Genomic DNA, 27,001 nt, shown 5'->3' with positions numbered 1-27,001 from the left:
AAACCATTCGTACTCTGGTTCAGGATGTTCAGAACTGGCTAAACTAGATCAGTGGTTCTCAACCAGGGAGACACACATCCTAGGGGAAACGTTCCCTCTAATTTTTTCCCATCCAGGTACAGAATAAATTTTATTCTGTGCGCAGCGGCATGAAAGACATGCACCCTCCCTAGACACCCACTCTGCCGGCTGTGGGCACTTTGCTAACCAGCTGCTCGGCATTACAATCTCTCCCGGTTGGCCGCTGGAGCGCCCAGCTTACAGGAACGCAGAAGTGGACAGGTGAACTCACCTAGCGACTTGCCTAGCTTACAACAGGCTACATGAAAAGCGCGAGGGACGTTAACACAAACTGAAATGTCAGACAGACGCAGGCTAAACACGGAAATGTGGCAGGAGGGATCGCTCAGTGGTTTGAGCGTTGGCCTGCTAAAACCAGGGCTGTGAGCGCAATCCGTGAGGGGGTCACTTCGGGGCAAACAGATTTTTTTAAAAAATCAGCCAGGGATGGGGCGAAGCCCTGCTGCGAATGCAGATGACTAGACTCCACGATCTGTGAAGGTCCCTTCCAGCTCTGTGAGATAGATAAGGCCAATATTTATCTTTTCCTCAACGTATTTGAGGAGGATACGGTAAAACGGAGCACTCAAGCCATTTTCCAGCACTAGGGCCCCTGCCACTCCCATTTCTAGGCCTGATTTTCTAAGCAAGTGGTTTTACGGTGAAGTGAAACCTGGGGGTGGGGGTGGGGACACAGAAGACAAACTGAGCCCCCTAAAACGGGCACAGCAGTGCGGATAGGGAGAGATTCCGCTTGGCTTGATCACGGTCTTCAGTCCACCCCCTCGGGGGCACCTGGTACCGGCCACTGTTGGCAGACGGGCTACTGGGCTGGATGGACCTTTGGTCTGACCCAGTCTGGTCGTTCTTATGGTCTTACGACTAGGCTTGTCCCCGCCTCAGGGGTCTGTGATCTGCAGGGACCTCAAGCCAGGCTGATTGCCAACACAGGCCCTGTGGGTTCACACCACCTTTTCAAGCCGACCTCCCGCACCCAGTTTAAGCTGGGGAGGCCTGATCCCCGGCTGGTGCGGATGGGCTATCACTGCCCTGGATTCGGGGGGGCCAGATTCCAGCTGGCGGGTGACCCCTCTATCCTCTGACCTCCAGGCGGGACAGGAGCAGAGGGCACAGCTGTGTGTGGGGGGGTAATTTACACCCACTTTGCTCTGATCCCCCTGGAAATCCAAGTGCCACTGGCAGAAAGTGGGGGGGGGCAGAACCATGCCCTAGGGATCTCGGGGTGCAGTGGGGGGGCTCCATTAGCTACAAACTGTCCCAGCCCCCCCCCGGCACGAATCACACCCCCCGCCAGCCCAGGGGTCCCCAGAACTAGCTGGCTGCACAGGGGAGGTGTCACCCAGCGGGGGGGGGCGCCGGGGGGGGTCCCCCTCTTACCTCCTTCCCCAGGGCTGCGCTCTGCGGGGCGCTGCTCGGCGGGATCTGCTGGGGGGCCGCGGCCGGTGCAGCCCGAGCCCCGGAGGCGGCGGTGGGGGGGGGGGGGGGGCGTGCGCAGGGACGAGGCAGGAACCCGCCCGCCCGAGCCACAAAGAGTTAAAGGGCGGCGAGCGCCCGGCGCGTCCTGCGCTCCCGGCTGCGGCGTAACCCTCCTCCACGGGCAGCCCCGCGCCCGTCTGGGTCCTAGCGCCCGCCGGTTCCCGTGCAGCGACTGCGGGCCTGGGCGCGGGGGGAACCGAACCCGCGGCAGCGAAACGGAGAGCGGGTGTGGGGGTTGTGCCGGGGCTGGTAGCCCCAGCTCCGGCAGCAGGTCCGAGCCTGGGACGGCTGGGGCAGGGAGGTCCTAGCCACTGTAGTGCAGGGCCCAGACGGTGAATGCCCGGCCCCTCTGGGGGACGCAGGTCATAGCCACTGTACTGCTGAGGCCAGACGGTGAGTGCCCGGCACCTCTGGGGGACGCAGGTCATAGCCACTGTACTGCTGAGGCCAGACGGCGAGTGCCCGGCACCTCTGGGGGACGCAGGTCATAGCCACTGTAGTGCTGGGCCCAGGTGGTGAGTGCCCGGCACCTCTGGGGGATGCAGGTCATAGCCACTGTAGTGCGGGGCCCAGACGGTGAATGCCCGGCCCCTCTGGGGGATGCAGGTCATAGCCACTGTACTGCTGAGGCCAGACGGCGAGTGCCCGGCACCTCTGGGGGACGCAGGTCATAGCCACTGTAGTGCTGGGCCCAGGTGGTGAGTGCCCGGCACCTCTGGGGGATGCAGGTCATAGCCACTGTAGTGCGGGGCCCAGACGGTGAATGCCCGGCGCCTCTGGGGGACGCAGGTCATAGCCACTGTACTGCTGGGCCCAGGTGGTGAGTGCCCGGCACCTCTGGGGGACGCAGGTCATAGCCACTGTACTGCTGGGCCCAGGTGGTGAGTGCCCGGCACCTCTGGGGGACGCAGGTCATAGCCACCGGGCTGCTGGGCCCAGGCAGTCAGAGCCCAGCACTTCCTGGGCTGGCAGTTCAGAGCCCGGCACCTCTGCACTTGCAGCTTCATTTACGGATGTGAAAAAATGCCTTCGTCCCCCAAACGGCTTTCCTTAGACACGAAGCCCAGCCCCTAACGCCTGCACACGCTGCAGCCCTCAATGGCTGAAAAGGGGGCAGATCGCAGGGGAGGGAAGGGCCTTCTCCTGGCAGAGGCTAAGCGGACAGTGAAGACCAAGAGGAGGCAGGCGGAGAAGGACAAGTGTGTAGAGTATCCCAAACAGGATCACCCTCTCCCTAGGCACTGGGAGGCAGTTTGGATGGGAGAGGGGTGTGAGCGCTGGGGGAGAGGTCGGATGCAGGATCTGGGCTGGCACAGGTGATTGGGCTGCAGGGGCGGGAGTGTAGAAGTGAGGGGGCATGGTGCTTACCTGGGATGAACCTGTAAGCGACCCCGTAGGCAGAGGGTCTCCGCACCCTGCTGCCCACCAGCACCGCCCCTGCAGCTCCCATTGGTCGCAGGGGCTCTCCGGACAGGTGCGACACATGGAGACAGCCTCCCTCCCCCGCCCTGTCCAGGGGCCGCAGGGCTGTGTAACAAGCAGTGCATGGGGCAGGAAGCTGCTTGCAGCAGGTGGGACCGGGGGACGCCCTGGGGGCGGTGCATGGAGCAGGAGGCGGTGGTGGGGGAGGGACCCAGGAGCCCGGGCACCAGGGGCTCAGAGGAACTCACCCCCCTGCCAGAGGGAATGAATAGAACGAGGACTCGAGTGATCCATCCCCCACACCCCATTGCCAGCCTCTGGCAGAGGCCAGGGCTGCCACTTTCCTGGGGTTTCTTCCTATTTAGCAGGGCAATGTTCTCATGTCTCTCGTGCTGTGGATGTACCACTGAGCACAACAGGGCCCTGGGCCTGGGTGAAGCCTGGAGATGTGGCTGCGAGAAAGATCACTGCACACACCTCTGTTGCTTTGGTGGGGAACGTGCACCTCAAAGAGGCTTCCAAGACAGCCTCTGTCTCTCTCTAAGGCTGTTTTGACTCAGAAAACAAGACCGAGGAGGCCAGGAGTTGGAGAAACTAAATTCTACAGGTTGAACTCCAATCCCACACTCCGTCATCCAGCAACGTCACCAGCACTTCTCACTGGGCTCTTAAAAGGCGTTCAGGGGTAAACTGAGGCTAAAGAACAGCACAGAACACTGAGAGCCAGGGCAGGTGGCTGAAAACTAACTTGATGGAAACTTGGCCACACCCATGAGAAGTGGTCATCCTGTGAACTAACGTCATGCCGGATTACGGAAGTTCCTGGCTGACTGAGTGCCAGATTATAGAGGTCCAGCTTGCACTGAATTTGGTGGCTCTAGCTCTGCCTGTACGAGAAGTTCCTGAGCCAACAGGCAGACAAACACTCTTAAATATATAACAAATTTCTATGTTCAAACAACGCTCGAGTCGCCGAGCAAAGGGAGGGGAACCAGGAAGAAACAAACAAGGACCATTCTGGCAAATGCTCGGTTGTCAGAGGTAAGTATCCAAGAAACGCACCATCCATTTAACCCAGCAAAACAAATGTGCAAGTACATGATCCAAATGGCTGCAGGAAAGAGACAAACCCCAGAGCCGGAGGGATGAAAATACAGATTCAAGTTCCTCTCAGCTGAAATCCAGCAGCATGTTGCCTTTGACTCAAACCTAGCAGACTCAACTGGCTCAAGTTCTTTTCAAATTGTCCACCCCTACTTCACCTGGGGCCTCATTAGTTGTATTATTTACAAAACATTCGCACCATCGCTGCAAAAACAAAAACCGCCCCAACCCCATCGGCAAACCGTCCAGACTAGGCAAGGAAAAACGCCCACAAGTCGCTTTACCAACAGAAGCAAAACCAGGATTTCAATTCAGGAGTATCCCAGCTACGCTCCTCTCCTGGGTCAGTGACACTTTCATCTCCAGGCCGTGTGAGCACAGGCCTGGCCACGGGGAAAAAAATAGGAGTACTCAGCACCCACCAATCAGCTGTTTGCTGGTGGGTGGGAAATGGCCATATGGAAACGAGTTCCTGTCATAGAAGCCTAAGGCTGGAAGGGAGCTCAGGAGGTCATCCAGTCAAGCCCTCTGCCCAAAGCAGGACCAACCCCACTAAATCGCCCCAGCCAGGGCTTGGTCAAGCTGGGACTTAACAACCTCCAGGGATGGAGATTCCACCACCCCTGTAGGTGCTTCACCACCCTCCTGGGGAAAGAGTTTTTCCTAACAGCCAACCTACTCCTCCCCCTCTGTAACTTCAGACCATTGCTCCTTGTTCTGCCTCTCTCCATCCCCTGTCAATGACTTAACTTGGAGGGGGACAGATTCATGGGGCAAACCACACAGGGCGGCATCTCTCTGAGCCCATCCCTTTCACTCCAGGATCCCGAGCATTAGCTAGCGCCAGCCCACAGCCCCTTCTGGCGCTCAGCTACAGAAGCCCCAAACCTTCACGGCCCCGTCTCCTGGTGCCTTAACGTTCGACTCCCCCTGAGCTCAGCACCTTGGGGGATTCTGGGAGGGGAAGAGTTCTGAGCCCCAGGGACACGCCCTCTGCAGAGAACAGCTCCCAGGTGAGTGGGGGAGCCCCGCTCAGGACAGGTGTCTGGCGTGAAGGAATGGCCCCCTCCATCTCCACAGCAGGGGCATCCTGGCTGGGAAGGGAGAGGGGGGAATCTTGAGCCAGGAAGAAGGAACCTCTGGAGGAGTTTCTCTCCCTCCCCTCATCTGTGGTCCATCAGCTCCGCAACCAGGACAAGGGACTCATGGGGGCATCTCCTCCTCAGCCTGGGGTTTGCTCAGCCCCGGCAGAGCCAGAGGGACCCTGACCAGCTGCTGCCGGATCCTCACCCCAGCCACGGGCAGCTGGGTCCTTAGGAGCCCAATGCTCCGGAGGCGTGTGGGGAGGAGGGAACGGGGTTGTCACCACCGCCAGCCCTAGTCAGGGCCCTGAGAGAACTTCCCCGCTGTGGGGAGGCATCTCTGAGCGTTTAGTCTACATTAAAAAACAGATTCCAGCACAGCTATGTTGGGGGCAACCTGTGAAGAAGCAACAGCGAGTGAGTTTGCACGCTTATCAAATGCCCTTCCAGGAGGTGGCTCAGACACTTCAGCCGGTCCCCGTCTCTTGGCCAACGCTGCATCTTCACCAGGAGACTGCCAACGGAGAAGTAACGGCCAAGTCTCTTCAGCACGGTCAAGTCCATTAAAGTCCCTCTTCGCTCTCAGGATATTTAAGTGGCATCTTCCTTGTACGGCTTTGCCGACGGCCGGCACAGTCAGCCCCAGAGCTGTCGATTCTCCCACCTTCAAGGCCTCTGGGCCATGTGAAGCCTCTGATGCGTGGTAAGGTTGGAGCTCTGGTTGAAACATTTCCCGCAGTCGAGGCATTTGTAGGGCTTCTCTCCGGTGTGAGTCCTTCTGTGCCGAATTAAGGTTGAGTTCTGATGGAAACTTTTCCCACAGTCCAGGCATTTGTAAGGTCTCTCCCCAGTGTGGATTCGCCGGTGGGAAATAAGGGTGGAGCTGTCGCTGAAGCTTTTCCCACAGTCCAAGCACTTGTAGGGTTTCTCTCCCGTGTGGGATATCTGATGTTTAATCAGCTGCGAGCTCCAGTCAAAACTTTCTCCACAGTCCAAGCATTTGTAGGGTCTCTCTCTCGTGTGGATTCGCTGGTGCGAAATGAGGTTGGAGCGGCAAATGAAATTTTTCCCACAGGCCGCGCAGGTGTAGGGTCTCTCTCCCGTGTGGAGCCGTTGATGCGTGATGAGATCAGAGCTCTGATTGAAGTTTTCCCCGCAGTCGGGACATTTGTAGGGTCGGTCTCCCGTGTGGAGTCTTTGATGAGTGATAAGGTTGGAGCTCTGGTTAAAGCTCTTCCCGCACTCTGCGCATTTATAGGGCCTCTCTCCTGTGTGGATTCTCCGGTGGGAAATCAGATTAGAGGTCTGACTGAACTGCTTCCCACACTCTGTACATTTGTAAGGTTTCTCTCCCGTGTGGGTTCGCCGGTGGGAAATCAGATTGGAGCTCCGATTAAAGGACTTCCCACACTCGCTACATGTATTCTTTTTCTTGTCAATGTGGCCTCTCTTCTGGGCTGAGCTTTCCTTCACGCCTTTTTGGCCTTCCTCACTATTAAGAGCCTGACCTGCCCTTTTCTTGGGTGGGTTGCCCAGCCGCATCTTTGACTTGTGCTGCTTCTGCCAGACTTTTTCCTCTTCACAAACCTGGGAAACGTTCCCCTTGCGTCTTTCCGAGAGGGTCCCCTGAGATGCCACCTGCTCAGGCCCTTCTCTCTGTGGATTCTCCTCCTTGTTATGATTCCCCATCCCATCACCTGGTGGAGAAAAGAGAAAAAAAATCAGACTTGGATCGTTCCCCAGGCTTGGGTGAAAGAATGAGGAAAAGCGAAGAGGAACGTAATACAATAAGTGTTAGGGAAATGGAGAAAGGTATCATTGACTGACTTCGGCTTTCCCTTCCACGCTTCATACCCGAACCGCGCAGATTTCCAACGCCTCCCAAGACTTGTGGAGATGTGGGTTTCTTTGTAGACGTTTCTGTAACTTTTGGGGATGGCTAGGCCATGGTCTCAGAAAACCACCATCCAGCATTGTCTGTCAAACTCTGCCACGGAACCCGCAAGGAAAACGCAAAAGAGGAAGACCTCAGACAACGTGGAGAAGATCTACTGAGACTGAAGGACAACGACTGGGGTCCTCCTGGAGCCAGCTAGAAGTTTTGTCCCAAGACAGCCTGAAGTTGAGGAGATTTGCAGATGACCTATGCTCTACTGGGAAGACAAGGGTTTAAATCAAGTAAGTCATCATTTATGGACCCATCTCTAATCGTGTCTTCTCTAAAGTGGGCACCAGTTCTGTGATCCATTGCAACAGGGTAACTTCTCCACATCATCCCAGCATAGTGGGAGCGGTTGGGCTGGAAGCTGGTCCTGAAAGGGGGAGATGGTGTGTTGTGGCGGGAGGGCATGCCCCATCCTCTCAAGGTCCCATCATGTCCTTTGCTGGCCACAGCCCTGATACAAGTGAGATGAGCCAGGAATGGAGGTATTCCTTCACAACCTCTTTGTGAGCGTCCCCGTTTTTCTCTTCCCTCTCTGATGGCTTCTGGATCTGTTTCCTTGAGTCCTCGCCTGTCTGCACACCTCTCGTTATCTTCCTTCCCCTAAAGCGCTGGAGATCGGAGACCTGCAGCTTTTCGCATCCCTCCAACTGGGGGGATCTGATCAGGCTTAGCTTGGGAAAGGGAACACGGGGATTGAAACTCAGTAAATAGACAGAATTACTTGGTTGGACGAAAAGCCAGGCTCCTGTAGACATGAGGCAGAGAAATGTTTGGGTAGAGCTGATTGGGAATTAGATATTTGAAAGCTGTTGTCATGTCCCCTCAGTCTTCTTCCAGACAAACCCAATTATTTCAGTCTTCCCTCAGAGCTCATGTTTTCTAGTGTTTTCATCATTTTTTGTTGCTCTTCTCTGGACCGTCATCAATTTGTCTGCATCTGTCCTGAAATGTGGTGCCCAGAACAGGATAGAACTGGACCAGACAATAGGGACAGAAAGGACCTCAAGAGGTCATCTAGTCCAGCCCCCTTAACTCAGGGCAGGCCCCAGCAGTTCTCAAACTCTGGGTTAGGATCTTGAAGGGGGTCCTGAGCCCATTTTAATGGGGTTGTCAGAGATGGGTTGGATTTGCTGGGTCCTGAGGCCAGAGTGGAAGCTCAGTATTCAACATCAGAGGCCAAAGCTTGAGGGTTACAGCTAATTCCCTCTAATCTTATCCACACACGCACGGATTTTTTTTCCATCCACGCGTGGAGTTAAGTTTTTATGTGCACCAAGGCCTGACACTGCAGAGTTCAGGGGACACCCTGAGAAGAGCTTCTAATAACCTAGGGGATGGGTATCCCTTACCCGGCAAGGTCACCGTCTGGTAGTTCTCCTGCATGACGGCCCTGTAGAGGGCTCTCTGAGTGGGGCCCAGCAGCGCCCCCTGCCCCGGAGTGAAATACACAGCCACCTCCTCGAAGGTCACTGGCCCCAGAAAAAACAAGTCCCCTGCTCAGCACCGGCTGACCTTTAGCTCTGGGGGAGAGAAAGGCTGATACAATGGGCGTTCTGGGGGAGCTAGCTCGCTAGCTTCCTTCCTTCCTTGTAGCCTGAGTGGAGCACAGGTCATCTACAAATCTATTCCACTTGGAACAAAACTTCTAGCTGACCCCAGGAGAACCCCGGATGTTCTCCTTGAATCTCAGCAGACCTTCTCCATGTCCTACTGGGGAGACAGCCAGAGCTTCCTGGCTTCCCAGCTGATGGAGAGCAGAAGCCGTCCCATTTACCATGCAACGACTAGCCCAGTGGCTGGCGACCGTGCCAGGCGGCTGCCCCCCTTTCCGAAGGTGAAATGGGCTTGCTGACCCTCCACATCGTGTCCCCTGGGAGCTGAGTACTCAGGAGAGATTCGGGCGCCACCCAGATGATTACCAGAGCAGCCAGCCGGCAGTGTGTGTTTCTACAAGTGGTGCCCAGCACACATGGCTTGGTGTATGTAACAAAATTTATTCCACATTTGGCTGGGGGAAAATGAGAGCGGGTGCTGCTCTTAAATTGCCCCCTCGCTTTAAAACCACTGGCTGACACAATCCAACATTACACTACCAAAAAACTGTGGCAACACATGGATGGGGAAATCTCTCTCCCCTGCTCGTCCGTACCCCAGAACTGTGCAAATAAATCAAGGAGACAATAAATATGGGGCTTAGGTCTCCGCGTACTGTCCACAGAGCAGTTGAGACAAGTCAGCGTGTGAAATTTCAGCCGGAACTCTGGCTTGTTATGGAGCCTGTTGTCAAATGGGACAGATCTCTGGCTGAGCTGATGGGGGGCTGGTCTCTGGGCACCCCCGGGTGAGAACCACGCACCCACCGAGCCAGTGCCAGGGCGGATCTCTCTTACCTGGCCTCCCCGCTTGGCGCAGTCCCTGGGAGCAGGGCCTGCCGAGGGGGGCGCCCCCCAGCTGGGCGCGGGGCGGGGGACGAGGGGCCGTGGGCCGCCCGGGGACGGCCACAAAGAGTTACTGTAGCCAGGCGGAGCGCCCGGCGGCTGCATCATTTCCTGCGCCGTGACCCCAGCCCGCCGCCCGCCTGGGTCCTAGAGAGACCGATCGCGGCCGCCGGGCGCGGGCATGGGGGGCGGTGGGGTCCCCCCATCCCTGCAGGCGGGACCCAGCCTGGGCGGGGTTTGCAGTTGGGGGGGGTGAGGCGGGAGTGGGGGCACCCAGAGCGGAGGGGTGGGGTCACAATGGTTCAATAGATCTCAGGAGCCCCCTCCCCCCAAAAGCTCCCTGCCTTTTGGGGTGCCTGGCCCAGCTCCGGAGCTAGGGGTGCAGGGGGAGGCTGCACCCACCGATCTGAAGTGGCTTCCATTATACACAAGGTTTACATTTCGGTTCAATGGAACTCAGTAGCCCTCCCCCAATCTCCTTGAGTTTTGGGGTGCCTGGCCCAGCTCTGGAGCTTGGGGTGCGACAGGGGGGTGGGGGAGGGCAGGCAGCGCCCCCTGACTTGAAGTGGTTGTTATTATGCACAAGGTTTATTGTTTAGTCCAATGGATCTGAGCCCCCCCACCCCGATCTCCTGCCTTTTGGGGTGCAAGGCCTGGGGTTGGAATTAGGGGCACGGGGGGGCTACACCTTGTGACTTGAAGAGGTGACCATGATGCACAATGTTGACAGTTTGGTTCAGTGGCACTCAGCACCCCCACTTTACAAGTTGTCCCCTCCCCCACCCCCGCGTGCCACCCCTGGAACGGGGCAGCCCCTAGCCCCAGCCTCTTGTGGGGGACTTTACCCGGGGGTTTGACTGGCACTGCAGGGCCCTGCTCTGGGGAGCTGAGTGCAGAAGGGGGGCCACGCGGAGGGCTCTTGGTTTGGTGCAGAGGGGGAAAGTTGTGCACAGCTCTGCCTCAGTTTACCTTCCCGAGCCAGCTGCCACCTCGTTGTCCCTTGTGAGCTGGGAACCCAGAGCCCCTCAGTCTTCTCCTCTGCAAACCATTAAATAAATAAGCCCAAATCCCTCAGCCTCTCCTCATAGGTCATGTGCTTCAGCCCCTGAATCATTTCTGTCCCCTTCCACCAGACTCTCTCCAATGCATCCACGTCCTTTTTATACTGGGGGGCCCAGAACTGGATGCAATACTCCAGATGTGGCCTCACCCGTGCCAAAGAGAGGGGAATAATCACATCTCTAGATCTCCTGGAAATGCTTCTCCCAATGCGTCCCAATGTGCCTTTAGCCTTCTTGGCTACAAGCGCCCACTGTTGACTCATATTGAACATAAACAGCCTCTGTGGCCTCCAGGCAGGTGGAGGAACCCCCAGAAGGGGTGGGGCTTTGGTGAGTGGAGCAGGGCTGGGAGCAGCCAGCCCTAAGCAGCATCCTGACCATGACACGCGGCCCACCCCAACCCCACCCACCCCTAAGAGCCCCCTGGAGCACGGAGAACATAGCCCCATGAGCTAAGCCTATTATGCAATGAGAAGTCCTGTGGCCCTGTGTAGACGAACAGATATATTGCAGTGTAAGCTTTTGTGGGAAAAGACCTGCTTCATCTCATTGTTTTTGCAGAAACAGAGTCACAAGCTACCTTAATATACTATGCTTAATATACTATGCAAAACATGTTCTGGTTGTTTGTGCTTCATTGGTACTAAGTTTTACTAACCTACATCAAAATTATTCCCACTAAAAGCTGGTGAATTAGAATTAAAAACAGTTAAAAATAGCTTTTTTAAACAGTAACGTATACTTTAAAACATAGTGCCAAACTATAAAACTGCCAAGGCAGGGAGGGGCTGGTGTGCGCGCGCGTGCGCACACACACACACGCAACAAAATAGACACAAAACTTAAATTCTTCCATATGAGTATGATACTCAAAGGAGGGGCTGGCGCACACACACACACACTTAATAAAATTGTCACAGAAGCTAAATTCTTCCACATGCGTATGCCACTCTAAAAGCAAGCTGCCCTAAATATGCTCTAAAACCATAGCCAAGCATTTTGACAGAAAACAGCAGTGCAAGTACTTGGAACTATGCAACAAGAGAAAAAAATCCTCATTAGAAAGAGTTTTTTTACCATATATATAATGTTGGCATTGCTTTTGAGAAAGTATACGCTTAAGCCCATGCATTTTAATAGCATGCATGCAAAAAATGTGCTAAAGAAAGTTAAAGCAGCCTCAAGTAAAATAAAACAAAAACCTGGCCTGCTTTGGTCGCCACAGAATGTTAAATATTTAATGCCCTACCAGTTGGCTTAAAAAAAAAAAAATTAACAAGGGCCCAACACCACAAAGTTAAATGGAAAACATTGCAACAGATGAGGCATCGAAAAGTTTCTTTTCCCTGAGCAAATACTTTTACAAAAACCCACAAGGTCTAAAAATACTCCAAACTTGTTCTGCTTTTCCTCACAGCTAGGACCATGTTGAAAACCATCCAAGCCTGTTCAGAGAGGCGTGTCAGAATTACAGTCAAACGGGGCAGGAGCAGGCGGTCACTAGCCCTTCTGGGGCAACAGCAAGCCACTCCCTTAAAGGGCCCTCCCAGACACCCTCGGCCTGCACACCATGAGGTCCGCAGCGCCGACAACTGGTTGGAGACCCTGAGCACACAGCATGGACCCCCAGCAGCAGCAGCAGCAGCAGCAGCAGCAGCAGCCAGAAGCCCTGGGCTAAGGGCTGCTGCACGCAGCGACCACAGAGCCCCGCAGGGGCTGGACAGAGCGTCTCTCAACTCCTCAGCTGATGGCTGCCATGGAGGACTCCGCTATTTCGACGTAGCGGGACGCGGATCATCTACACACGCCCAACTTCGATGTTGAACGTCGAAGTAGGGCGCTATTCCCATCTTTGGATAGGAATAGTGATTTCGACGTCTCACCACCTTACATTGATTTCAACGTCGAAATAGCGCATGGTACGTGTAGACGTGACCCGTGCTATTTCGACGTTGTGCCAGCTACTTCAAAGTAACCGGCTAGTGTAGATGCACCCCTGATCTACAGGTTGAACCTCTCTAATCCAGCACCCTCAGGATCTGACCGGCGCTGGACAGAGAATTTGCCAGACTGCAGGAGGTCAGTATTATCTAGTGATGTCACCAACACTTCCACTGCTCACCAGGCTCTGAGAATACATTTATGGGGAGAGTATGGCTCAATAACTCCCCTTGTGCACGGACCCTGTTGGGATGGGGCGGCTTGTGTGCTCTTAGGATTTCAGAAGCTATGCTGGTGGGAACTTAGTGGTCCTGGTAGGTTCAACCGAACCAGAAAGGTCAAGTGGAGAAGGGGTTTAGCTCAGAGAGGTGGCCGTGTTAGTCTGTACTTCAAAACAACAAGAAGTCCTGTGGCACCTTATAGACTAACAGGTATTTTGGAGCATAAGCTCTCATGGGCAAAGACCCACTTCGTCAGATGCATGAGAGCCCTTTGTTACGGAAACAGCAACAAAGTATTCCTTCTCAACAGCTTGGTGGCCTTCCAGAGTCACTTCCAGTGACTTATCAAAACAAAAATGCAGTCAAGTAGCACTTTAAAGACTAATAAAATAATTTATTAGGTGATGAGCTTTCATGGGACAGACCCACTTCCTCAGCCCACAGCCACACCAGAACAGATGCAATATTTCAGGCACAGAGAACCAAAAACAGTAATCAAAGTTGACAAATCAGAAAAAAATGATCAAAGTGAGCAAATCAGAGAGCAGAGGGGTGGTGGTGGTGGTGGTCAAGAAGTAGATTAAGCCAAGTATGCCAAAGAGCCCCTATAATGTCCCAGAAAATTTGCATCCCGGTTCAAACCATGTGTTAATGTGTTGATTTTGAATATGAAAGAGAGTTCAGCAGCCTCTCTTTCCAAAGCAGACTGAAAATCCTTCTTCAGTAAGACGCAAACTCGTAAGTCATAAACAGAATGGCCCACTCCATTAAAATGCAGACTAACTGGTTGGTGGATCAGGAGTGTTTTGATGTCTGTTTTGTGCCCATTAACTCTTTGTCTAAGAGAGTTTGAAGTCTGTCCAAAGCATCTGGGCATTGTTGGCCCATGATGGCATATCTGATGTTGGTTGAGGAACATGAGAATGTGCCCATGATTCTGTGACTAACCTAGTTAGGTCCAGTGATGGGATCGCCAGAATAGATATGTGGCCAAAGCTGGCAGTGACTTGTATGACTGCCAGTGGCAAAAGCAGAACTGAAGCTTCTGACATGAGGATGAGAAGCTGCCCAGTGACAGACAGATGTGGAGGTCCTTTGTTGCTGCTGTACACACCAGTAGGCATGAAGACAAGGATGACGGCTCAAGGACATCCCAGAACAGCGAGCGCCAGGGCTGGTGGCCAGGAACAAACTTTCTGGGACCACGGGAAACTTGGCCATGCCCAGGAGAAGTGGTCGTCTGGCTAACAAAAACCACGCCAGATTACGGAGGCCACTGGACAAGAGAATTCCAGATTAGAGAGGTTCAACCAGCATTTGCGGCGTTTAGTCTGTCTTCCAAAATGATTACTCACGGTTGAGCCTGGCCTACAAAACAAGTAACTTCTGGCACCATTTACCCAGGACGGGGATGGCTTCTCTACCACTGCCAATTTTAAAATGAAGGCTGAAGGGTTTTTGGAGACATCGGCGCTAGGGATTATTTGGGGGAAGTTCTCCGGCCAGGGTAAAGCAGGTCAGCTAAGACAATCACATTAGTCTCCCTGTGTTCCAAGAGTGTGCACTGCTCAAGCCCAGTGCTTAATTACTGACAGCTACCTAGAATGGAGCCCTGGCACCTGGGGGCTTGGCAGTTCAACGCCCAGCTCCTCTGCCCTTGGCCATTCAAAGCCCGGCACCTCTGGGCCCAGCACCACCGGGCCTGGCTGTGCAGACACCCAGTGTCACTAGGCGTCCCACCTCAGTTGCTCAAGTAAAAAGATTAGCTTTAGCCCCTATGGGTCTTACAACTTAAGCTCTGCCCAAGCCCTCCACATCCAGACCCTGAGTCCCCAGCTCTACCCTTGCCATCGCCTGTCCGTGGTAAGCCTGAAGGAGTGGGAGGGCGGTGGGGGTGAGAGAGGTGAATGGAGAGCCAGGGTCCAGAACCCAGGTGTGATGGGGTTCAGGGGTCCCCAAGCTCTGCACCCCGTCCGCAGGCAGGAGTGACTCTCACTCAGCAGGGAGAACGAGAAGTTTATTAGGCGACAGAGGCCCAGCTCAGTGCAGAGGTGTCAGTACAGCCGGTGGAGACAGTCATTCCAACCCGTCCTGGGGAGAGGAGCCCAGGGGTGCCCCTCTGGGTTGCAGCTTCCCCCCTTGCCAGGCTGGCTGCCTCCCAACTCTCTCTCCCCGCCAGCTTTTAACTGCCGCCTCCAATTCAAACCCAGCTCGGCTCCTCCCTGCGCTGTGTTGAGGTCAGAGGTGTTACCTGCCAGCTTCAGTTACAGCCCCAGGGGGTCACCCTTAGCTGCTGGGAGCTGCTCTGCCTGTCACACACACAGCCAACCTGAGTCTCTCACATGCACCCCCCCCCCACACACACACTCCATCACACCAGGCCAAGTTGTGAGCACCCTAGATTTTGGCACCCCCATCCTCCCTGCCCACCCCCCACCAAACAGGCATTGCAACTCACCAGGCACCTCAACATTTGTTGTGGAAATGGACCAGGCATGTATGCACCCTCGGGCCCGTTTCCCACCCAAGACTCAACACGCTCTTCAAACAAGCCGAATAGAGGTGGTCGCTCCCCACCTTGCCTGCTCAGCCCTGTGATATAGGCCCCGATCTCCAAAGCCCCAGAGAGTTCAAGACGTTAACCCACTCTCTCAGTCCAGCATTAAACAGCAATAGGAAGGGTCAGGGATAATTTTAAGCAGAGCCTCCGGTTTCATCCCAAGGCTCGGCCAACACCCAACAACGTCCATTTGAAGGTAAAGTTTATTGATTAAACGCAGGCAAAGAAACAAGCACTCAAACCGGCGACGGCGGGATTACAGAAAACAAGTTCAGATCTTAGCAAAGCTTCGCCCCTTTCGGGAGTCAGAATCTTTGGGTGGGTCTACACGAGGGTAGAATGTCCATTTCCGATACACGATTCTAGAATCGGCCTATCAGAATCGACTTTCTTACTGAGTGCGGTCCGGGTTTCTCGAGGCTCAAGCCGATGTCCCTTACTCCATGCGGCACAGGGCTCGAGGGCTGTGCCCAGAGAGATCGATTTTGCCACGTCTTAACACATGCGGCAAAATCGAATTCCGGAAGATCGACTACGCCGTGGTCGATTATCCGGTAAGTAGAGATCAGCCCTTAGAGCAGCAGTTCCTGACCTTTTCAAGAGGGGGACCCATTTTGACAGTTCAATAAGACTTTGTGACCTAAGGGAATTCAATTCGCCCCCGCCCCCAGGCTTAAACCCCTCGCAGCCCCCAAATGCCCCCCCCGCCACTTACCTCACAAGAGCACCACTGCTGTCCCCTGCTGATTCTTCTCTGGGCCACCGCCTCCCCCATGCAGCTCCCTCTAGCCCTCCTTCTCCCTTCTGCCACCTTCAGCATGGGCAGTTCCATGCAGTTCCTCTGCTGCGCTGAAATGGGACACAGTTGCATTAGGTTTAACAGCCGGATCCCTCCCACCAGCCGTTAAACCAATGAAACTGAGTTCCATTTCAGCGCGGCAGGGCAGGGACTGGGAGCCGAAGGAGTGAGCGGTAGCAGAAGCTGCAAATGGCTCCTTAAAGAGCCACCTGAGGCTCAGAGCCTCCCAGCCGGTGACCCTTAGAAAATCTATTGGAGACCCAGATTTGCGTCCTGACCTGTAGGCTGGGAATCCCCCGCCTTAGAATCGCTTGTTTTCAGGGCAACCTTTCTCAGATGAAAAGGAGGAGGGTGGTTTTGTTCTCTGGACGTGAAAGGCATTCACTTATCCCGCACTTAACAGAGACAGGCTGGGTGGAGGAGAGACAGGATAGGCAAGATGGCTGAGAGATGGTTTTTGCAGATGTTTTTGGCCCACTGATTGGTTACACGGGGATGCTTTCTCCGGCAAATCAACCCTGTGTAACCCCACAGGCAGCGACCACGTACTGGGGGGAAGTGAAGTTTCTGCTCTACAACCTTGGCCGAGAGCCAGCTGGCCTTTAACTCATGCTGTAGTACGCATCTTCAGCCACTAAGGCAGAGGTTCTTAACCCTTCTGGGTCTCAAAATATGTTCTCGCACCCCTTAGCAAAAACCAAAAAAGTTCTCGCACGCCCTATCACAAATCAAAACCAGAGATGTTGGGGCCTACACATTTTAAATGTATATTAAATACACGTAAAAGAGTTTTATGTTACTACCCACCACAAATAATAGCACAGCAGGCATACAAAAATACGCAAGCACCACCCAGAGATATCGTGGAGTTTTGCTGTGGAAGTCAACTGGAACAGTTAGCGGCTAAATGAATTCAAACAGAGCTGCGCTCCTGCCACCTCGTCATCTGCGCATGCGTCAAGAAATACCCCGCCATGTGGCGGCCCGCTGTATTTTGTAGCCAGAGAATTTCACTACAATTCACTTAAAAACTTGAAAATAAATTGTTTGTTTGTGCATTACAGCAATCGTTAAAAAATGTACAATGTTAGTAAATACACAGGTCTGGTGAAACAAAGTCGTCGTACTTAGGTGCCTGAGCTTCATTTGTGTTTTCGATGATTTACCGTCTAAAAAAACCTGGCATGTCTTGCACCCCCAGAAAAGGCATCATGTACCCCCAGGGGGTGTGTGCACCCCAGGGTAAGAACCACTGCCCTAAGGTCACAGGTTCCATCCCTCCTGCTGCCTCCCTGGTCTGTTGGCATGACAAGTGAGGGCTTGTCTGGGATCAGCTGGGTCTCTGAAGCTCGGGACGCCCTTCCTCAGCAAGGGGAAGTATATAACTCACACACTTAGGCTGGTGCCACTAAGCTCTGGCAGTCCCAGGTTCAAGTCTGCTTGCAGGCAGATGCACCTGTAAGCCAAGTGCTTGGGCAGCCCCCCAGGAGAGATTCAGGTGAGGCCCAGCTGATGAGCAGAACGGGCAGGCTGTTTCCATAGGCCATGCAAATCCACACACGCCTTGCTGCACTGGACAAAATTTATTCTGGCCATGGGTGGTAAAACATTGAGGGACCCCCTGATGCCGGCTGCTTGAATTGGTTAGTTATGATCTGGCCCCAGCTATAACTGATGACATCCTCTCTCCTTTGAGAAGGCAGGTCTGGCCGACTGCTGGGCATGAATCTTCAGGGTTTGACGGGAGGCCAAGAGAGACGCAGGATCGGAGGGGGGAAAAAACCCAACGACAACAACAATGGGGCAGAAATTCCACAACGAGGGAAATGAATACAACACAGGGTCTCAGGAGTGGCGGTGGGGCTGGTATTTCGAGCTCCCCGCAGGTGTGGATGTCCTGCTCACCCCATGGCTTTCAGCCCTCACAGGTGGAAACCACGTTCCCTAACCGAGAGCAAGGCTGCTTGATGAGCTGAGATGAAGCGCTGGCAATGAGCTGCAGGGAAGGTAAGAGGAGAAAGATATAGCAAGCTGGGAAGCCAGGTGGGACAGGGGTTGTGGGCTGACCTTATTTCCGGTTGCTTTTTAAGAGACCCCAAAAGAGGAAAAAGCAGGTGGCAGAGATCATCCCCCCAAATCCTTCCTTATTTTGTCCACCACTTGGGTCTAATCTCCCAACACCTAACACCTCTGAGACTGTATCCCACCAGGAATGGTCTCCCCCTCAGGACACGGAAGAACTGGCTGAGAAAAGCCCCGCCGGCCCCCGCCCCCGCGTTCCAGCTTTCACTCCCGCATGGACTTTGTGATGCTTGATCAGGTGGGAATTCTGACTGAACCCTCTCCCGCAGTCCAGGCATTTGTAGGGTCTCTCCCCCGTGTGGATTCTCCGGTGGGTGATCAGGTTGGAGCTGAGATTGAAGCTTTTCCCGCAGTCGAGGCATTTATAGGGTCTCTCCCCCGTGTGGGTTCGCTGGTGTCGGATGCAGGTCGAGCTGTCGCTGAAGCCTTTCCCGCACTCGGGGCATTTGTAGGGTTTCTGTCCCGAATGGATCCGCCGGTGTTTGATGAGGGCCGAGTTGTCACCGAACATTTTCCCACACTCCGGGCACTGGCAGTTCTTCTCGCCCGTGTGGGTCTTCTGGTGGGTGGTCAGGTTGGAGCTCTGAATGAAACTCTTGCCGCACTTGGGGCACTTGTGGGGCTTGTCCCCTGTGTGGATGCGCTGGTGGACGATGAGGCTCGAGCTCCGGTTGAAGCTTTTTCCGCAGTCCAGGCACTGGTAGGGCCTCTCCCCCGTGTGCGTCCGCTGGTGCAGAATTAAGTTGGAGCTTTGGTTGAAACTTTTCCCGCACTCCAGGCATTTGTAGGGCTTCTCTCCCGGGGCAGGGGCCCGAGATCGACCCAGCTCTTTGCTACTGTTCATTCTTGTCTCACAGTCAGGACCTGGGGTTTTCTTTTCTCTCGGATGGGTTTTCGGTGACGAGTTCTCCAGCAGTTCTCTTCCACCTCCACTAGAGGTAACGGATGGACGTCCTTTCTCCTCTGGCTGCTCGCCCTGCTCCCGTTCTGACTCAGGCTGGTGCTCAGAAGCTTTCCCCGGCCCAAGACTTGATGCCGGGTCTACTCGGGAACATCTGGATGACGTCCCAAGGGGTTCTGGCTCCTGGCAGCCTGCCAGTGGTGGATTGTCTTCCGCCTCCTCACTTAGCATTCCGTCGCCGGCTGGAATAAAGAGACAGAACCCAGACAGGAGTTAGTCCCTCTGTTGGGGTGAAAGACAGGCACAGCAAAAAAAGGAGACCACAATATAATAACTACTGGGGAGACTAAGAACTTATGTATGTATCCATTTCCCTTGGGAGCCGGTGGACTTTCTGACCCATCAGAGCGAGTTTGTTCCTCTTTGCCTTGCAAGCGTAGGAACCGTAGAACTGGAAGGGACCTTGAGAGGTCATCGAATCCAGTCCCCTGCCCTCAGGGCAGGGCCAAGCACGGTCTAGACCAGAGGTCTGCAACCTGCAGCTCCGGCGCTGCCTGAGGCTTTTTAAGGACTTTTTTTTGTGGGAGGAAGGCTGGTAAAATGGAAACTGGGGGGTGGGGGAGAAACCCAAGCAGGGTCCAGGCACAGGAGTTCCAAGCCCCACCCGCTTCCCAGCAGCTGGGCGTAAGGGGGCGGGGCCTCTCCCCTGGGCTCATTGCTGGGGAGGTTCAGGCCCCCGCAGCAGGGGTCTGGTCCGGTTTCCCAACCCCATCCAGAATTTCCCCCTTTCCCCTGCTTGAAAACAGGGCCAACAAGCGGGACACGTCCTGGGCAGATGGTCCCACCCTGTCCCCCTCCATTGTGGGACACGTGCCCACCAGCAGTGGTGACTGGGGAGAGGGATCCGTGGGAAGAGGGGAGGAACCAGCCACTTACTCTGCCCCGCCCATGCCCCGCCCCCTTCTTGTCTATGCCCCACCCTCTCCTCACTGCTCCGCCCCTTCCCCATCTTTTCTTCCCTTGACGGCGGGGGGCAGTCACACCCCTCCCTCAGAGCAGGACTCCAGAAGGGAGGGCGCATGCGATCCACCCTCTAAGCATCACCCATGTCCCCCGCAGCTCCCGGAAAAACCCCCCACTGAGCTGGATCAGCTGCATCCCTGACCACCCTGGCTAACAGCCATCAATGGACCTGACCGCCAGGAACTTATCTAGCTCTTTTCTGAACCCTGTTAAAGTCCTGATCTTTGCAACCTCCTCTGGCGAGGAGTTCCACAGGTTAACTGCCTGCTGCGTGAAGAAACACTGCCAGCTGTTTGTGTTAAACCTGCTGCCAATTCATTTCACTGGGCGAGCCTGGCTCTTGTGGCACACGAAGGGGGGTAAATAAGAAATCCTTTTCCACTTTCTCCAGGGCAGCCATGATTTCATAGACTCCATTCCTTCCCTCCCCTCCTCAGATGTCTCTTTTCCAAGCTGAGCAGCTCCAGACTCTTTAATCTCTCCTCCTACGGCCGATCTTTTCTGAGAGGAGGTGACCAGAACTGCCCTTAGGATTAAGCCGTGGGCGTGCCATAGATTTACAGACAGGCAATGGGATATTTTCTGCCTTGCTACCTACCCATTTTCTATTGGCTCCTAACTAGCTGTTAGCTTTTTGTGGCTGCCACTGTCCATTCAGCAGATTTTCCCAGAGAACTAACCGCAGCGGCTGGCGCTGAGGTGTCTCTTTCTGCAGTGGGAACAGCTCATCTTTTTGTATGTACAGCTGCACTTGATTTTATCGACTTGCGAATCTGCCCTTTCGTGGCCCACTCACCCAGTTTGGCGAGATCCCTCTGCGCCTCGTCACTGTCAGCCTCGGACTAGCCAGGCACCATCATAAAAGCCCATGTTGCCAGATGTGGGGCTGTGTTCCCTCTTGGTTTTTTTTTTCCAGCCACAGGTGGAATAAATTTTGTTACGTGTGCCAAAACATGTGCAGATGTGAACCACCATAGAAAGACATGCAGCCAGCTGTGGGGGATTGTGGGCACTCTGCTAATCAGCTCGGTGATATCTGAATCTCTCCTGGGTGGGCTTCCCAGCTGCTCAGCTTAAAGGGAACACTGGACAACACTAATTACCACCCTGCATTCGGAAAACTGACCGTTTATTTCTACGCTTTGTTTCCTGTCTTTTTAACTCGATATTGATCCAGTAGAGGACCTTTCCTTTTACCCCACGATAGCTTCCTTTACTTAACATCCCCTGTGGCCACATTTTTGTTGACCTCCTTGAAAAATGCTAATCGACCGATGAGGTATAATTTCTCTTTACAAAAGCTGTGTTGGGCGTCTTCCCATCTAATCAGGTATATCTATGAGTCAGACCATTCCCTTCTTTATAGTTTTGAACAATTTTCCTAGTGCTGTAGTTAGGTTTGCTGGTCTGTAATTGCCAGGATCACCTCTGAACCTTTTGTGAAAAATCGCGGTCACGTTAGCTATACTCCAGTCATGGGATTACAGAAACTGATTTAAAGAATTGGTTACAAACCGCAGCTACAGGCTGAACCTCTGTTGTCTGGCACCCTTGGGATCTGGCTGGTCCCAGATGAGAGAATTTGCCAGATCACAGGAGGTCAATATTGACTAGCACATTACCAACACTAACACTGCTTACTGGGCTCCTAGGAGACATTTTGGGGTGAATGACAGCAAAATAACAGCACAGAACACTGAGAGCCAGGCCTGGTGGCTCGACACAAACTTAATGGGACCACACAAAACTTGGCCATACCCAGGTAAGTGGTTGTCTGGCTAAGTAAAATCATGCTGGATTACAGACGTTTTTGCAGACAAGAGCGTTCTGGATTAGAGAGGTTCAATTTGTGGTAATTTGGTGACTTAGTGACTTATTCCTCTTTAGAGGATCATTAAGTCACTAAGTCACTCCTGGTGAAGGTGGTGAAGCATTGGAACGTGTTGCCTAGCGAGGTGGTGGATTCTCCATCCCTGGAGGTTTTTAAGTCCCGGATTGACAAGATCCTAGCTGGGATGACTTGGTGGGGGTTGGTCCTGCTTGAAGCAGGGAGCTAGATTCGATGACCTCCTGAGCTCCCTTCCAGCCCTGGGATTCTATGATTCATTCTACAGTTTTGTTCCCACACCTCCACTGACGATACCTCGATCAGGGCCAGATCCTCAGATCGGTCACCAGAAAAGAACGGCTCAGATTTAGCAACCCCCCCGCCCCCCGACATCCTCTGCCATGAAGACAGATGCGAAGAATTCATTCTGTATCTCCCCACAGCCTGGTCTTTCTTTAGCAGCTGAATCATCCAGTGGTTCCACTGATGGTTTGGCAGGAGTTCTGCTTCTGATGGACTTAAAGAGCCTTTTGCTACTTACTCTTCAAATTCTTTTTTTGACCAGCCTAATTATACTCCTACTCCTCAGACAGGCCTGACTTTCAGTTTTTGAAAGATGCCTTCTGGCCACTAACCACCTCGTTTATTCTGAATCACAGAACCCTAGGGCTGGAAGGGACCTCAGGAAGTCACTGAGTCCAGCCCCCTGGCCAAAGCAGGATCAACCCCAACTAAATCATCCCAGCCAGGGCTTGGTCAAGCTGGGACTTAAAAATCTCCAGGGATGGAGATTCCACCACCTGTCTAGGTAACACATTCCAGTGCTTCACCACCCTCCTGTGGAAATAGTTTTTCCTAATATCTGACCTACATCTCCCTCTCTGTAACTTCAGACCATTGCTCCTTGTTCTGCTGTCTGTCACAACTGAGAACAGCCTCTTTCCAGCGTCTTTAGAGCCACTTTCAGGAAGCTGAAGGCTGCTATCAAATCACCCCTCATTTTCCTCTTCTGCAAACTGAATAAGCCCAAATCCCTCAGCCTCTTCTTGTAGGTCATATGCCCCAGCCTCTGAATCATTTTGGTTGCCCTCCATTGTACCCTCTCCGATGCAGCCCCCCACTATAAAAAGGAGGTGGATGTGCTGGAGCAGGTTCAGCAGAAGGCAACAAAAATGATTAAGGGTCTGGAGCACAAGACCTTTGAGGAGAGGCTGAGGGATTTGGGCTTGTTTAGTTTACAGAAGAGAAGACTGAGGGGTGATTTAATAGCAGCCTTCAACTTCCTGAAGGGGAGCTCTAAAGAGGAGGTTGAGAAACTGTCCTCAGTGGTGACAGACGGCAGAACAAGGAGCAATGGGCTGAAGTTACAGAGGGGGAGGCGTAGGTTGGATATTAGGAAAAACTCTTTCCCCAGGAGGGTGGTGAAGCGCTGGGATGTGTTACCTAGAGAGGTGGCAGATTCTCCATCCCTGGAGGTTTTTAAGTGCCGGCTTGACAAGGTCCTGGCTGGGATGATTTAGTTGGGGTTGGTCCTGCTTTGGGAAGGGGGCTGGACTAGATGACCTCCTGAGCTCCCTTCCAGCCCTAGGGTTCTACGATCCTTCCTATACCAGGGAGCCCAGAACTGGGCGCAACACTCCAGGTGTGGCCTCACCAGTGCCGAATAAAGGGGAATAATCACTTCTCCAGATCTGCTGGAAATGCTCCTCCTGATGCACCCCAATACGCCATCAGCAAGAAAAGAATCATAGACTCATGGAACGCTGCAACTGGAAGGGAGCTCGAGAGGCCATTGAGTCCGGTCCCCTGCCCTCCCAGCAGGAGAAAATATCATCTAGACCATAGACCGGCCCGGACCGATGTCTATGGATGGACAGGCTGAACCACAGCTTGTACTGGCTCTGCTGTTTAGCCACGGTGGCAATTTTTTTTTTTTTTTTTGTCTTCTTACTGCTTTGTTTTTCTTTTTTTACATTTGGGCCATATGTTTAATCGGAGCCTGTGACGGTGGTTTTCGAAAGTTTCCATGCAGCCTCCCTGCACTTTGCTCTGGTGAATGCGCCTTTACCTCTCCACTTCCTCATTTTGGGGCCGTTCCTCTTTTCAAAGTAAAATGTGACTGCGGGGACCCGCTTTGGTAATCCCCTCCCAAGGCGGTTTAAATTTAATTACGGGATGGACGCTGTTGCTGGGCAGTTCAGCCATATTCCCAGCTTGGATCAGATCCTCAGCACCACCTGGGGCTAAGTCAGGAGTTGCCTTTCCACTGAGGGGTCCTGGGATAAGCTGCTTCCATGAAACCTTCGTTAAGAAACGCCCAGAGGTGACCTGTGCCCAGGTAACCCGGGGAGAGTTGAAATCCCCCCTTATTAATGAATCTTCAATTTTTGTAGGCTCTGAGTGTTTCACAAGCACTGTGACCAGGCTCGCATGCAGCAAGACCTCAGGAGCACGAGGGGACATTGCGTGGAGGCAGGTGGGAGTTAGAACGGGGTCAGCTGCGCGGAGCTCAGAGCAAAACCTGCCTGTGAAACCTGCTTGGCTGCCTTCTGAAAAACGCTCTGGCATCTAACTGCTCTGGCATCTCAGGAGCCCAGACCTGGCACCTTCTAGCGGGCAAATTTTCCCTCGTGCTACCCACTACGGCTAGGTTCAGAAAAACATTTGACGGCAGCTCCCAGCAGCCAAAGGGACTTGTTAATGTTTTCCCTCTGGGTGGAATAAATTTTGTTCTGTGTGCCGAGTCATATGGGAAGGTGCACCACCCACAGCCACACGCCCGGCCTGCTCTGGTTGGCTAACCAGCTGGGCAGCATTTGACTCTCTCGTGGGCAGCCACCCAAGCTTTCAGCTTACAGGGACTATTGGGCCTCTGCAACAAAGATCCTTCCGCATCTCCAACCACAGGTTCTGCTTCCCCAGCCTCATGCCAAAGCTAATCCGGGAACTACCACATTACCGAACGCTCTCCACGAGAGGGTCGAAAGATGAGGGCTAGCGAGCTGGGACTAGGTAATCAAAAAGAACAGCGAGCTGTCAGCCACGGCTCCTGCCAGCAAACACTTTGTAAAATCAGAGTTAAATGTCACAGGTTGTTTCCAACCAGAACTGGCTCCTTTGCTGTGACTGAGACTATATCTACCTGAGCCTGGAAGGTGGACCCGCACTGGAGGTCAATTTCATTCATCTAGCAGGGATGTGTGAAATTGACCTCTCAGTGGGGCAGTTGACCCCCGTACTGCTTACAAGATGTGAGGAGTAAGGCGGTCAAGCGGAGAAGCTCACCCGTTGACCTTGCCAACTACAGAGGGCCAAGTAAGCTCAGCGCAAACAGGGTGATTGCAGCTATGCAATTGATATACCTCACAGAGCTGGAAGGGACCTCAGGAGGTCACTGAATCCAGTCCCCTGCCCTCTTAGCAGGGCCAAGCACCATCCCTCCCACCCACCTATCTTCTCCTATTTCCCCTGATCCCTAAACGGCCCCCTCAAGGGCTGAGCTCACAGCCCTGAATTTAGCAGCCCAATCCTCAGACCACTGAGCTATCCCTCCTGGAATTGTGCGTCTGCAGTCAACTTGCTTTGCCTAGTGTAGTCATAGCCTGAGCCTCTTCTGGCCATCTCAGTGAGTCCACTAATATCTGCTGAACAGAGATGGGGAAAGCACCCTAAAAGTTACTTGAGTAAAAGTACCGCTGCCGGGGGGTAGGGGGGATGTACTTAAGTACAAGTGACTGGTGTCCCTCTGGGGAACTACTTGAGTAAAAGTACAACTGTTTGGGGGTTGACGTACTTAAATACCAATCACCCGTGTGCCTCTGGAAAACTACTTGAGTAAAAGTATGCGTGTATACACACACACACACACACACACACACACACACACACACATATCTTTACTGTACTCAAGCACCCAGTTTCAGCCCATTGCTTCTTGTCCTACTCTCAGAGGTTAAGAAGAAGAATTTCTTCTCCCTCCTTCTTGAGCACCCTTTTAGGTACTTGAAATGCACAGGAAATCCTGCATCCTTATTCTGATTTGGCAATTTCCAATTTTTATCTCAGAATCACCTCTTTGCTTCAACTGCCCATCCCCGTTTATACACCCAAGAATCTCTGCTGTGCACCAGCAGCTCACACTAGGGGCTTGGCTACACAAAACAGAACATCAACCCTGCTGCAGTTGATCTTCCGGGGTTTGATTTTGCGTGTCTGGATGATCCTGGTACCCCTAGCAGTCCCGAGGAGCACAGGAAGTGGATGGGAGAGTTTCTCCTGTCGACATCCTGCTGTAGGGCCATGCCAGAAATTCGATTTAAGGTAGGTCGACACCAGCTACGCAGTTCCTGTAGCGGGAGTTATGTATCTTCGGTCAAATTTCTTTTGTACAGATTGAACCTCTCTCATCCGGCATATCGTATCCAGCAACCTCTGTAATCCAGCGTGATTTTAGTTAACCGGACAACCACTTATCATGAGTGCAGCCAAGTTTCCTGTGGTCCCATAAAGTTTGTTTCTAGCCACCAACCTTGGCTCTCAGTGTTCTGTGCTGTTATTTAGCTGTAATTTACCCTAAATATCTTCTAAGAGCTCAGTAAACAGTGGAAGTGTCAGTAACATGCGAGACCAGAGTTCCCCAAAGTTGCATCTGATGCAGCGGGTCTTTGCCCACAAAAGCTGATGCTCCGAAATATCTGTTAGTCTCTAAGGTGCCACAGGACTGCTTGTTGTTTCTGAAGATACAGATTAACTCAGCTACCTCTCTGAGACTCGTTTCCCCAAGTGGCCCAGTACTGGTACTTGGAAAAAAAATTCTGGTCCTAAATTATCGCTATGGACTATTATTATTGTGAATGAATACTAACCAGTGAAAATGTATTCATTTTTTTTATATGCGTTTATATTTTTGGGTGGCAAAAAAAGGCACTGAAAAAAATGGGTCCCAACTATATAAAGTTGGGGGAACTCTGTGCTAGACGGTATGGGACACCCATAGTCACACAAATTCTCTTGTCCGGCACCGGTCAGGTCCCGAGG

At 53.3% G+C, this 27,001-nt stretch overlaps 1 protein-coding gene and 1 pseudogene across 1 annotated transcript in view; one reads left to right on the top strand and one right to left on the bottom strand.

Annotated features, from left to right (window-relative positions):
• LOC142024924 (uncharacterized) overlaps positions 1-27,001 on the top strand; it is a 65,146-nt pseudogene that overhangs the window by 27,367 nt on the left and 10,778 nt on the right.
• The window catches only part of LOC142024774 (uncharacterized), a 56,582-nt gene continuing 35,273 nt past the window's right edge, over positions 5,693-27,001 (bottom strand). The window contains exons 6-7 of the mRNA XM_075016994.1: positions 18,433-19,013; positions 5,693-6,614 (exon numbers count right to left, since the gene is read on the bottom strand). Coding sequence (XP_074873095.1) covers positions 5,832-6,614; positions 18,433-19,013 — 1,364 coding nt within the window. The 3' untranslated portion in view covers positions 5,693-5,831. The remainder of the gene's footprint in view (positions 6,615-18,432; positions 19,014-27,001) is intronic.

The sequence above is a fragment of the Carettochelys insculpta genome, chromosome 22, assembly GCF_033958435.1.
Source record: "Carettochelys insculpta isolate YL-2023 chromosome 22, ASM3395843v1, whole genome shotgun sequence".
Taxonomy (NCBI): Eukaryota; Metazoa; Chordata; order Testudines; family Carettochelyidae; genus Carettochelys; species Carettochelys insculpta.
Note: the sequence above shows the minus strand (reverse complement) of the source record. Positions and strands in the feature narration are given on the sequence as shown.